This window comes from Pistacia vera, unplaced genomic scaffold, assembly GCF_008641045.1.
Source record: "Pistacia vera cultivar Batoury unplaced genomic scaffold, PisVer_v2 Contig1081, whole genome shotgun sequence".
In the NCBI taxonomy this organism is placed as follows: domain Eukaryota; kingdom Viridiplantae; phylum Streptophyta; class Magnoliopsida; order Sapindales; family Anacardiaceae; genus Pistacia; species Pistacia vera.
The window spans coordinates 32,980-47,275 of record NW_022195117.1 but is presented as its reverse complement, the minus strand read 5'-3'; the positions used below and the strand labels follow the sequence as shown (position 1 = coordinate 47,275).

Sequence of the window (14,296 nt, the reverse complement as noted above, 5' to 3'; positions counted from 1 at the left end):
AGAAATAAAGAAATAAAGAAACAGAATAAGAATAAGAAAAACAGAAAACAAAATTCATAATCTATGCATTTGTGCATTTGCATCATGAATATGCATAATACCATGCTCATTATCGTGAGTAGTGAAAAATTAGAAAATTGAGAGAAAAATAGTGAGCAAAACAGAGAAAGACTGAGAAAGAATAGAGAAAGAACAGAGAAAGAATAGAGAGAAGCACAGGGAAAGAATAGAGAATAATCGGGAAGTATGATGTAAGGAAAGAAAATTCAGGATTTAAGCAATGGAGAGAGAAGGGTAGCATAGGGGTTTAATTACTGAACAATTAGTGTTCACTTCGTTGTTTTCAATGTTTTTGCAGGTAATAGGTGAGTTGCAGTCACTCGGAATGTCACGCAATGGAAAGGTTTGGGCTACACTGTCAAGATGCCATTTTGAGTATATTTGTATATAAAGAAAATTAAATATGGGCCCATACTTTATTACTTGTTTATATGTGTATTTTCTTATATATATTTTTTAATGAGTTTTATTGATTATTTTACGAGTATACTAGCTGGAAAGAAAGTATTACAATAATCATATGCGTTGTATAATCAAATCATTTCGTTGTCTAATCCCAGTTAAGAATGGATTCATGGTATGTCAAAATCCTTATCTTAATTTTATATCAAATTGACAATCAATACATATGGAACGTGTCACCATGAAACAACCTTTCAGGTAACATTTTATATACCTCGGGATTTCCCTTTTCCAATGTATCTTGACATTTGTCTAGGAACTTGATATCAATCTATACTAAGTCAACGGATCCCATCTTGACTATCACTTGTCCTCACACATAAACAACACATGGCCAAATCGGCTTATTAACACTTGACATGATTAGCCTTATGTTTATACACCATATGAACCATATGTGTTTATGTAGAATCCAACCGTGATATCTCAGGTCTAAGGATTAATAATACACTAGTACGATCTTATGATGCATCATTGACTACATTTTAAATGTCCATGTGATTCATCATAAATGTCCATATTTGATCAATAGTTCACTAACCGCTTATCCATGCTAATGCCCTCGTGATATAACTTGTATAATCACCCACACTAATACCATCACATGATATTCTACGGAAGCATTCAACATGCCTACTGTGTAATAATTTTTCTACCCAATTAATATTACCTATGTAGGGAATACTTTGATGATTTTGATCTTTTAAAGATTTGTATCATCCAGACATTTCACATATAATACATATATATAAATGAAGCAATAAACTACATGTGAAATAAGAACACTTTCTTCTATTGATAAGATAAAAATGTATATACAAAATATATACATTAACACACACACACACACACACACACACACACACACACATATATAACATAATACCTTGGAACCAATGACATGATTGGTTCCTAGGGCATACACTAACAAAACTTCCACTTGCACTAGAGCCAATCGTTGTGGTATCTAATACCAATTTTCTCAAGATGATGGTCTAATTGCTTCTGTTTCATTGCTTTAGTAAGTGGGTCAGCTACATTATCTGCTGAAGGTCTTTTCTGCATCAAAATTTCTCCAGCTTCAACAAGCTCTCTCAAAATATGATATTTATGCTAAATATGTTTTGATTTCTAGTGTGCTCTTGGGTTCCTTTACTTGTGCAATAGCACCATTATTGTTGTAGAACAAGGTTATCGGATAACTCATGTTCGGAACCACGTCAAGTTCAGCTACAAATTTGCGTATCCACACACCTTCTTTTGCTGCTTCTGAAGCGGCAATATATTCAGCTTCTGTAGTGGAGTTGGTAGTGGTCGACTGCTTGGAACTTTTCCAACTAATTGTTCCTCCATTACATGTAAATATGAATCCAGATATAGACTTTCTATCATCCACATCTAATTGAAAATCAAAATCTGAGTATCCCTGGATTTTTAATTCTAAATCTCCATAACTCAGGATTAAATCCTTGGTTCTTCTTAAGTACTTAAGGATTGTTTTAACAACATACTAGTGCTTCTCCCTTAGGTCGGACTGATATATGCTCATAACACTTACAACATATGTTATATCAGGCCTAGTACATAACATAACATACATAAGACTACCTACGACTAAAGCATAAGGTATCCCACGCATCTACTCACACTCCTGATTAGTCTTGGGACTCATATCTTTAGAAAGATGAATTTCGTGACTGTAGGCAAAAAACCTTTTTTTTTTTTTTTTTTTTTTTTTTTTTAAGTGTTACATGTCGAACCGTTTCAACATCTTTTCTATATACATTCTTTGGGATAAGCCTATTAATCATTTCGCTCTATCTCTATAGATATGATGTTCAAGGATATAGGTCGCTTTTCCTAAGTCTTTCATGGAGAAAGTTCTGGATAACCATGACTTAATTTCAGTCATCATTCCAATGTCATTTCCCATCAGTAGTATGTCATCTACATACAACATGGGAAATATTATGGTATGATCTTTCGTCCATTTATAAACATAAGGTTCATCAGGATTCTTTTTGAAACCAAACGATTTGATTGTTTCATCAAACCATATGTTACAGCTTCTTAAATCTTGTTTTAACCCATAAATGGACCTATGCAGCTTGCACACCTTATTTCATTTAGAATTGGATACAAAACCTATAGTTGTTGCATGTAGATATTTTCCTTAATGAATCCATTGAGAAACGCTATTTTGACATCCACTTGTCATATCTCATAATTATAGTGTGCAGCCATGGTTAGCACAATTCTGATTGATTTAAGCATAGTGATTGGTGAGAAAGTTTCATCATAATCCAACCCTTGTTTCTGAGTATAACCTTTTGTAACCAACCAACGTTGTAGGTCTATACCTTTCCATCTTTGCCAATCTTTCTCTTAAAGACCCACTTACATCCAATAGAAACTATTCCTTTTAGAGGATCAACGAGAGTCCATACTTGATTAGCATGCATGGATTTATCTCAGAATTCATAGCTTCTAGTCATTTACCAGAATTGATATCTAATATCGCTTCTTCATAGGTTCTAGGATCATCCCCGTGACTGACTTCTCCAATCATGATAGATTCAAAAAATCTCCCCATGAAGATATCCATATTTTTTCGAAGGTCGAGATACTCTAGAGGATTGATAAATAGGGACTGATATTTTAGGCATTGGGATTTCTTGAGAGGGACCATTTATCTGAGTATTTTTTGTCTGAGGCTCACTGGACTCTTCCTAGAGCACAATTTTTCTTCCCGCACCACCTTCCTCTATGAACTCTTTCTCAAGGAAATGTGAATTTTTTTTTTATTACTGATCGAAACTCTTTGATCAGAACGAAAGAAAAAATAATATCCCAAATTGTCTTTCGGATATCCAATAAAACAACCTTTCTTAGATCTAACATCCAACTTATCTATCTCGAAAATTTGGACATAAGCTGGACACCCCCAAATTCTCATACATTTGAGACTATGAGGTTTACCATACCAAATCTCATATGGTGTCTTCTTGATAGATTTAGATGGTTTCCTATTCAGAATGTGTACAGTGGTAACAAGGAAAAATCCTTACAGTGACGTTGGCAAGTCCGTGAAACTCACCATCGACCGTACCGTATCTAATAAAGTACGGCTTCTCCTTTATGACACACCGTTATGTTGTAGTGTATTCAAAGGAGTCAACTAAGATATTATACCATTATCTTTTTAAAAAAATCTCGAAATTTCGTACTCAAGTATTCACCACCATGATTTGATCGTAGAATTTTAATACTTTTTTTTTGTTTGTTTCTCTACTTCATTCTTGAACTCTCAAAACCTTTCAAATGATTCAAATTTGTATTTCATCAAATACATGTACCCGTACCTAGAATAGTCGTCGATAAAGGTAATGAAGTAGATATTGAAAACCTTCTCAAGCCATTTCACTAAATGGTCTGCATACATCTAAATGTATTAAATCCAACAATTCTTTGGATTTTTCCCCTTTACTCTTAAAAGGAGATTTGGTCATTTTTCCTTGAAGACAAAATTCACAGGTCAGATAGGGTTCTGAACCCAATGGGCTTAAAAGCCCATTTACTTCTAAGCTGATTATCCTTTTATCTCCTATATGACCTAATCGATGATGCCAAAGTGATTTAAGATTTATTTCATTTCGAGTTCTTTCATTAGTAATGGTATTAATTATGTTATGATCATTCTATTCTTCAACATACAAACTATTTGTATTAATAGCTTTGCTAATTAATTTATTTCCAAAATAAATTAGATACTCATTTCTATTAAATTGTATTTTGTAACCAGATTTACATAAAACAAAAATAGAAATGATATTTCTGATTGCTTTAGCAACAAAACAAAACAAAAAAAAATTATGTACAAACACAAAATGTGTTCTGATGGCAATGTCAGCTGGCAAGTCCTTATGGTCTCGGCCACAACTTTTGCTCCATTTGCCATCTTTAGAATGATTTCATCTCTTGACAAAGCAGAACTATTCTGCAGTGCCTGTAATCAAACACAAATGCGAGATGCAGCAATTAAATCTAATATCCAAGAATGATCATTTAAATTAACACTTAATTCAAATTCTATAACATAAGAATGGAACATACCTACTCGAGCTTTCTTCAAGCTCTCAAGATATAGAGGAAGAACCCTCTTCGAATGTCCATCTTTCTTACATTGGAAGCCCTATCCTTTATCTCTCTTCCGGTGTGGCATCCAGGACTATAGAGAGTGGAAGGGGTGCTTCCGTAACATATGTCGCCTTTTCAAAGTTGAGAACAATTCTCAGGTTCCTCAACCAATCTTTGAAATTTGGTCCGGTCAACTTGTTGTCATCTAAAATCCTCCAAAGAAGATTACTGCTCATTTTCAACTAAATATCACACAACAACTATTGTAAAAAGGTTGTAAGAAATTAAAACATTTTATCAGTGTCTTGCAAATTTAAACCTTTTAATACTAATCTAATTAGCTCCCACTATTTTATTCAAATCCCATACTACCCTAAATGACGATTCAAAAATTTTATTGGAATAAATTTCTAGTGGGGAATCAAATTCTTATCAAATTTAATAAACCTCACACAATAGAAATCTTGGTCCATTAAATTCAATAAGTAGGAAACAATTTCCTTTTATATCACCATATAAGCTATGATTCATTTCCTTGCCTCTAGTTTCGGATACCTCACATAATAGAAATTTTGGTACCCTATAGACTAGTTAAATCTAACCCATTATGCTTTCTCAAAATAGAATTCCTATTATACCGTCACATAATAGAAATCTTGGATACAATGAGAATTTCTATCTAAGAACTAAGACAATCAATTCTATGTCATAAATTAGCATCCCTCACATAATAGAAATCTTGGGATCTCCAATTCTATGGCAAAGAATTAATTGACTCATAATGGAAGGCGTAGACTTAATATTTTAATTAGGGAATATTTAAAGATTAGGTTTTGTTTTAGGTTAATGGTTTAATATCCACCCTATACATATCCACCATATGTATCAACTAAATATAAAACATAAACCCCAAACTACAAACCTAAAACTAAATGTCACGCCATAAAATTAAGTTTCAACACTTCATATAAATATTAAAACTTAACTATAAACAATGACATAATTAATATGCATAAATTATACAAGCATATTACATGCTTAAGTACGGCATCACATGTTATCAAACATAACAAATATGCATTGTATTAATATAATACATATATACCTCATATATCAATTATATCTAATAAATTGCCCATTAATAATTATTAATAAAACTTTAGGGGATAATGTAACACTTACATTAAATAAGCAATTATACAACCAACATTTGACAATGAAAAGTTGGTGGAGTAAATTTATGCTTATTTTATCACATGGAATATCAATATACATTAACAATTGATTCAATTAATCTTATCAAAGAAATAATGAACAATTAAATTGTGTTCACACTACCTTTCCATGTTTTTGGCACAAAGAATATTTTACCCTTAACTCTTTAAGGCAAATTATCTTAATACCCTTTAATGTCCATTAAATCACATATTTAACAAACATAATGTAGTATGAAAAATTACGCCAAAGAAGATCAAACAACCCTTTTTGCACCTAATTAAAAACATACAATAATCTCTCACATAAACAAAATTCATCTCCATGCATCCATGAACATTTTAATCACTATTAAAACATTAAAACTTTTAAATTGTCTAAACAAGTATGCTAATTAATCAACAATTAATTTACAAACTTCTCATGGCCAAAATTTCACATAATCAAAATTATTTGAACAACATCAATTTTCATCAAAATTGACATATTAGCATCCATACAATGTCCTAATCACCAAGAATCTTATTCTTCAAGCCGTAATATTGAACAAGCAACATTTTAACCCAAAACTCATTTGGCCAACTTCAATCAAACACTAAAATTTCAATTAAATCTTTACGTTTGTGCCATAACCATCACGTTTTTCAAACAAAAATCATATGAACATACAATGCAATAAAAAAATTTAAAAACTTAAGCCATGGCCGAATTTTGCAAGTCAACCAACATGGTCAAAAACAAATTTTTATGGCATATAAAGGATACACATGCATGGATCTACAACTCTTACAAAGCAAGTTAATATGTAACTTCATAAATCAAAATTTGTAAAATTACACAACATTATTCAACATATGAACATCAACTTTTCGTCCAATTTTAGATAAATAAGGATCAAATCCTTGGCTCTGATACCATTTGAAAGATGGAATGCATAGCGAATGATGCATGTGATACTATAACATGTATATTCATATTTTGCAAAAAAATTTAATTAAATTGAAAACAAGTAAGGTATAACTTGTTACCTTAAGTCCTTAGCAACCTTGGACACTTTTAATTTCAAGAGAAATTTAACAAAAGAGTATCTACACTATGGTAAAAGAAGAATTAGGCCAAGAGAGACATTTAGGGTTCTTAGAAATTTTGATCTCTATCTCAAAATTGATATATCATTTTCTTTATATATGTAGCCTTGTAAACAATTCAATAATTGTTTTGGACTTCCTTAAACAATTCCATAATTTTTTTGGAGTTGTAAATAATTCCATAATTATTATGAAGTTGTTAAACTTCTTTAAATAATAACATTGGATTAACATTTAATCACAATTAAACAATTTAACTCTTAAATTGTTTACATAACATTTAAACCTTAAATTGTTCATATGTTTACAATTACAACCCATTGTTAAATTCAATTTAATACAAAGAAAATGATTAATTATGAATTGGAATTCCATTTTATTCTAATTAGCAATTTAACTCTTAAATTATTCATAAATAACTAATATAACCCTCCATTGAATCTAATTCAATGATAATAATATAAATAACTTTATTGCCCTTGGTAGATGCTAGCCAACCTTGGATAATCAACTCTCTTTGGCTATTTCTCCATTCTCCTTAGTTTTTATATGTGACCTCTTAGGTTCACTGTAGCCTAGCCATGAGTCCAATATCATAGTCTATTCTGATATGTTTTGTCATAACTCTTTATGAACAAAACTCTCACCGATTATGGTGGGCATCTAGCAATGCTCCATAACCCCTAAGTCACAATGAAAATATACTCCAATGAACCCTTTTATAATCATACATGCTGTATAATCAAATCTTTCTGTTGTCTAATCCCAATTAAGAATGGATTCATGGTATGTCAAAATCTTTATCTTAATTTTATATCAAATTGACAATCACATATGGAACGTGTCACCATGAAACAACCTTTTAGTAACATTTTATATACCCGGTCGGAGATTTCCCTTTTCCAATGTATCTTGACATTTGTCTAGGAACTTGATATCAATCTATACCAAGTCAACGGATCCCATCTTGACTATCACTTGTCCTCACACATAAACAACACATGGTCAAATCGGCTTATTAACACATGGCATGATTAGCCTCGTGTTTATACACCATATGAACCATATGCTTTTATGTAGAATCCAACCGTGATATCTCAGGTCTAAGGATTAATAATACACTAGTACGATCTTATGATGCATTATTGACTACATTTTAAATGTCCATGTGATTCATCATAAATTGTCATTTTTGATAAACAGTTCACTAACCACTTATCCATGCTAATGCCCTTGTGATATAACTTTTATAATAACCCATACTAATACCATCACATGATATTCTACGGAGGCATTCAACATGCCTACTATGTAATATTTTTGCCCAATTAATATTACCTATGTAGGGAATACTTTGATGATTTTGATCTTCTAAGGATTTGTATCATCTGGACATTTCACATATAATACATATATAAAAATGAAGCAATAAACCACATGTGAAATAAGAACACTTTCTTCTATTGATAAGATAAAAATGTATATAAAAAATATATACATTAACATATATTATATATATACAAAACAAAACACCTTGGAACCAACGACACGATTGGTTCCTAGGGCATACACTAACAATTACATCTTTCACATGTGATATTTTATGGTGCTGTCGATCTGTCCTAGTGTATACGATTTTGATTCTCCTTGTTGCAAGTCTCAAATATTCATCTTTTAATGAGAATTGTGGCAATTGAAGTCAGGGACTTGAATTCTTCCTTACAATATTTTAGTTTGTAGAAATGATTAGGTAGTTTGACTAATTTCATTAGAATTTGTATACCTCTGTTGTCATGTAAAGTAAGCAGAGCAATTACGGTGTGATATATTCATTGCATGTTATATCTTTGGCAAATTGCAATCTATAGTTGTAATCCCATATGTGTATCATGTTCAATGAAGAACAAATGTGTTCCAAGCTGTAGTAAAGCTTGTTTATTTTCAGCTTCTACAAGTATCTTCAGAATTGAAAGTCCCACTGTTGTTACTTTTTGCAGTTTGTGTTGTTGTTTCGAAATGTCCCTTCTCTGTAATATTTGTTTTATGTTTGGTTGTTTGTTTAGAGATTTGCACCTGTAAATTGTATGATAAATAATGGTTTTGAAGCACAAGATTCGTAATAATTAAAAAAAAAAAATTTATAGTTAGGAATCACAATACGATTACTTGTATGATTAAGCAATTAAGAATAAATAAGTGTATCAAATATGATTCAGTTAAATATGGATTCTAAAATGCATTTTGGTCTTTTTGTATTAAAAAACTATGAACAACTAAAGATGCACATGGTTTGGCACAATCATTTGTTTGGTTAACCATTATCGTTATAAGACTCCTGCGAAACAAACCACTATCCTATTGTTATTAGTTGTATGTTTAACCATTTTGTATAATATTATTTTCTTTATTACTAAGAAAATAATGAAATTAATATATTAATGAAATACGATGGTTTAGTAAAACTTGCGTTAACCATATTACTTGTAAAGCGATGTCATCTTTGTATGTTGCTTTTACAATGATTCGTTGTAGAATTTCTAATGGTAACTGTAACAACCCTGTGGGTTGTTTTTTTGTTCTTTTGTAAGGAATCGTGATGTTTTGGTGCTGTTTTTTGGGTGCAAGTATATGGAAATTATGTTGTTGATATGGTATTTGTGGTTTATATAGTTCGCGGGTGGGTAGCGAACGGTTTATTTATTTATTTTTTTTTTTTTTGTATTTCAACTTCTTAGATCATGTTCTATTAATTATTAATGAGAGTCAGTGTTGTTATCTGAATCTAGTTTTTAATAGTTTTGTAAATTAATGATGGTTGTATTAATCATATAATGTTAAGTATTAATTAAATTTAAATGTAAATGGTCTACATTCATCTAAATTTCTACATAGGTATATTAAGTATTTGATACATTTGATTAGTATGAATTTTTTTAAACTAGTGGGAAAAGGATCATGTTTCATCAAAATAAATATCTGCTTTAATGAATTCCATTAATATCGTATAAATATTTGCATAAACAATATCATTTATTTGATCAACACTTTAACAAAATCAGTACATTAAGAATGACATTAAATATCACAATACCAAATATCATCAAAATATCAAACACATCAATCAAAAAGTAAGTACATTAACCCATAATTAAACCCAAATTCTAATATCCTGATTTTTAATAGTAATGTCACATTAAAAATATCACATAATAGTACAATGCACAGATCAACAATAAATAAACATGGTGATTTAATAATAATGATATCTTATGGCACAATTTTAAAGGAAACAGTAATAAATATTTTGTTAAATATTCAAGTCAGAGATGTTGTGATGATGTGATAATATATTAATTAATATAAAATATTTATACAGTTCAATATTGGTCTTGTTTAATTGTTTATGTTTTATTGAGTATCTTAGTTTTTTAATTAAAAATTTGTTGATTCACATCAGAACATATTTAGATTTGTTTTGTTTAATTATGAATACAAAAGAAACAGATGGAATATGAATAAAGATGTTATAATAAATAAACATGGTTGTTTAAGAAGAATAAAATCTTACTGGCACAAGTTTAATAGAAAGGATGATAAGAATAGATTAGAAAAGGTGGTAAAAATGTATATGCAGGAAAAAATGACATCGAATATCGATTGTACGATTAGACCATATAATATTCAGGTAATCTTCTTAACTAGCATGAGTGATTTAATAACATCTATCTACAATTGATATTAGTAATTATAGAGATATAATTATTAATTTTATCTTAACATCTGGTCAATGATTTTTTTGAATTTGTCTTGGTATCACTTTAATATTATTTAAAATTTAAAATTATTTGTTTGTTTTTTGAGAATACAAAAGGTGCTTTGGGAAAACGAATAGATGTCTCGTAATAAGTAAACACATCGATTGAAAAAATGTTAATAAATTTTTGGATAAGAGGAGACTAAACGGTAGCAAACCGTTTGCACAACATCCAAAAAAAGTGTAATAAATATTTTGTTAATTACTCAAGTAAAAAACGTCATGATGATATTATAATATATTGGTTGGATAGTGAAAAATGGTTCGGCAACCGTGCTCCAAATGAATGTTATCATTCGGCATGGGATTTAATTTGGTTGGTAATAGAATGGAAGTTTTTTTCGATGTGGATAGGAATGCTTATTTATAGATTTTGTTAATTTATATTATAATATATTTAGATTGATGTTTGTCAAACATGTGTAGACAATCCAATGAGTTTTAACTTCTATTTTTAGAATAAATTAAAAAGAATTTAAATTTTTACATGTGTAATAAATCATATAAGGAACTTACTAAAAATTATATTTCATACATACTATCTGGTAATCTACGTTACAGCTTCGACGCCTGATATTTTCTGGCAACGTTGATCTATCCCAATGTATACGATTTTGATTCTATTTGTCGCAAGTCCGAAATATTCTCCTTTTAATGAGAATTATCGCAGTTGGAGTCATGGACTTGAATACTTGCCTACAATTTTTCAGTTTGTGGAATTGATTGGTTAGTTTCACTAATTTCATCAAAAAAATTATACCTCTACTGTCGTGCATAGTGATTAGAGCAATGGCAGTTTGATACATTGCTTGCTCCATTTTGTTTGCAAGCTGTAATGAGTAGTTGTAATCCTATATTTCTATCATGTTCCACGAAGAACAAATGTGTTCCAAGCAGTAGCGAAGCATGTTTATTTTCTGCTTCTGTAAGGATCTTTAGAATTGAAAGCCCTACCGTTGTTAATGCTAGTAGTTTGTGTCGTTGTTTGAAGATGTTTCTTCTATGTAAGACTTCCTTTACATTTTTTTGTTCGTTTAGAGATATGCACTCGTAAATTGTAAGGTAAATAATGGTTTTCAAACACAAGACCACAACAATTAAAAAAAAAAAAAAAAGTGTTTTTCAAACACAAGATCCACAACAATAAAAAAAAAGGTGTAAATACTGGTTTCAACAGTTGGTAATCATAATATCATTACCTGTATGATCAAGAAATTAACAATAAAAAAGTGTGAAAAATATGGTTCAGTTAAATATTGATTCTAACATGTATTTTGGTTTTTATGTATTAGAAAACTGTTAAGAACTAAAGACACGAGTGATTTGGCATAATCCATTTCAATTGTTGGGAGTTGAAATACGGTTTTCTATATGATTAACAAAACAATGAAATCAACAGATTAACGAAATATGATGATATTAGTAAAACTTACATCAACCGTATTACTTGAAGAGTGGTGTTGTTATTCTGAGTTGCTTTTGCAATGATTCATTGCACAATTTGTGACTGTAATTGTAATAGATTTGTGGGTTGTGTCTTCGTTGTTTTGTAAGGAATCATGATGTTTTCGTGGCATTGTATTTTTGTGTTTGTGTGTGTGTGTGTGTGTGTGTGTGTGTGTGTGTGTGTGTGTGTAAGTATATGGATATTATGATGTTATTATGGTCTTAGTGGTTTATATAATTTTTGTGTGGATATTGGATAGCGAACAGTTTTCTGTGTGTTTTGGTTTGGTAGATAATATCGTGTTAATTATTAATGAGAGTCAGTATTGTTATTTGAATCTCATTTTTAGTATTTTTGTAAATTAATGATGGTATTTTTATTTTGTTGAACATTAATTATTTGATTTTGTTATATATATCAGTTATCGTTGTTTCATTGTTGTTTCTACTGAGAAAAATTGATTATTGTATTCAAAGAATATAAACTTTTTTGGTCTTAATTATTTAATGTTAAGTATTTATTTATCTTAAATGTAAACGGTTTGCATTCATCTATATCTCTACGTAGGTATATTAAGTATTTGATACATTCGATTAGTACGAATCTTTTTAAATTCATATAAATTAATGTATTGAATGATATTTTATGCATTCTACATGGATTATGTGGATATCTTATGCAAGTGTGCTAATGCTTTGAAATTTCTATGAGATAATTGGGCAACTGGTGAAATGGAAGAGGGTGCCTCTGTTGTAAGAAGATAGGAGAACCTGGACATGATGTCTTGCAGTTGACTTCAGGGATTGCTCACGTTTGTAATTCATGGTGTTTAGCTTGCTGTGATCATCTGCTTTGGAAAACTCTTGATTTGTCAATGTTGAGGTCAAATTTCATCAAAATCCCATTAGAGCCAGATGTTTACGTGGATGAGTGTTCTAAAAGACATTGACTCATTTGTTGAAGATTTCATTGAGTCTTAGCCAGAGATACATAAGAACCTTGATTTTTCACTTCAATTTGTATGTAGGGGATGAACAATTTACTTATATTGCTAAAAGGTAATTTTTTTTAATGTTTCTATTTAAAACCTTGCTGAAAGGTAAATTTTTTTATTCTTGCTGTTTATTGACTGAGTCTTTGGCATGGCCTTTGATACTAGTGATTATCATCTTTATTTTTTTTTTTCAAACAGTGAATTGGGAAGTAACCCACCATATATTGTTGTCTATAGGTGCCCCCAGCTGAGGCGACTTGTTATGCCAGCTTGGAACAGAATAAAGAATGATGTAATTTGCGAGGCCATTCGTACATGGAGATGTCTTGAATCCTTGACAATGCCTAGTATAGTAGATCCCCCTTATCTTATAGAGGAAAGAGCCCTAAATTGCAAGAACTTCAATGAACTCAAGGTCATGGGTCCTTTTGACGTTCTCTTTGCTTCTATGATAGCCAAATTTCTTCCAAATTTGAAGGCTTTGAGCTTGAGATGCTCAATGATAGTTAAGGATGCCCTAATGCTAATATTAGATGACCTACCAAACCTAGAAGTCCTCAACATATCACATTGCCTTCTTATAGAAGCTCCACTACTTCCTTCATCGATGCCCGAAAAAATTATTAGGAAGCTAGATAAAATTATCTTGCAGAAGGCTGCTCAATTACGTGAGTTCTTAACATGTACTAAGCATTCGTGCATCATGTGCCAGCGTACCCGAAGTGATGAAGGCTTTCTGAGGTGGTACAAGTATGAGGAAGGCCTATGGAAAATTGATGAGGCGAGGTCTCTTGCTCTTTGATTAGAACACTATAGAGACTGTAACTTAGTGGTCAAAAACTACAGTCTATGTACCTCTTCTTTACATTTTGTTTTGCTTGTATGTAATATCTACATAATATGTTGTTGAATAAGCATATATAGAATCGGTCCATTGTGTTTTAGGTTGTCATCCTCCTAACGCTTTCATTTTAGGTCGTCAACACTGTAACACTTGCATAATGATCTTCATCCATGTGAAAAGTATTATTTATCTACATGATTATGTACATATGGTAAAGTTTTACTTTCTGTTGCTT

The 14,296-nt window shown here is 30.7% G+C and overlaps 1 protein-coding gene across 1 annotated transcript in view; it reads left to right on the top strand.

The window, feature by feature from the left end:
• The window catches only part of LOC116134399 (F-box/LRR-repeat protein At3g48880-like), a 51,855-nt gene extending 37,836 nt beyond the window's left edge, over nucleotides 1–14,019 (top strand). The window contains exon 2 of the mRNA XM_031420080.1: nucleotides 13,416–14,019. Coding sequence (XP_031275940.1) covers nucleotides 13,416–14,019 — 604 coding nt within the window. The remainder of the gene's footprint in view (nucleotides 1–13,415) is intronic.
• Nucleotides 14,020–14,296: the final 277 nt, after the last annotated feature.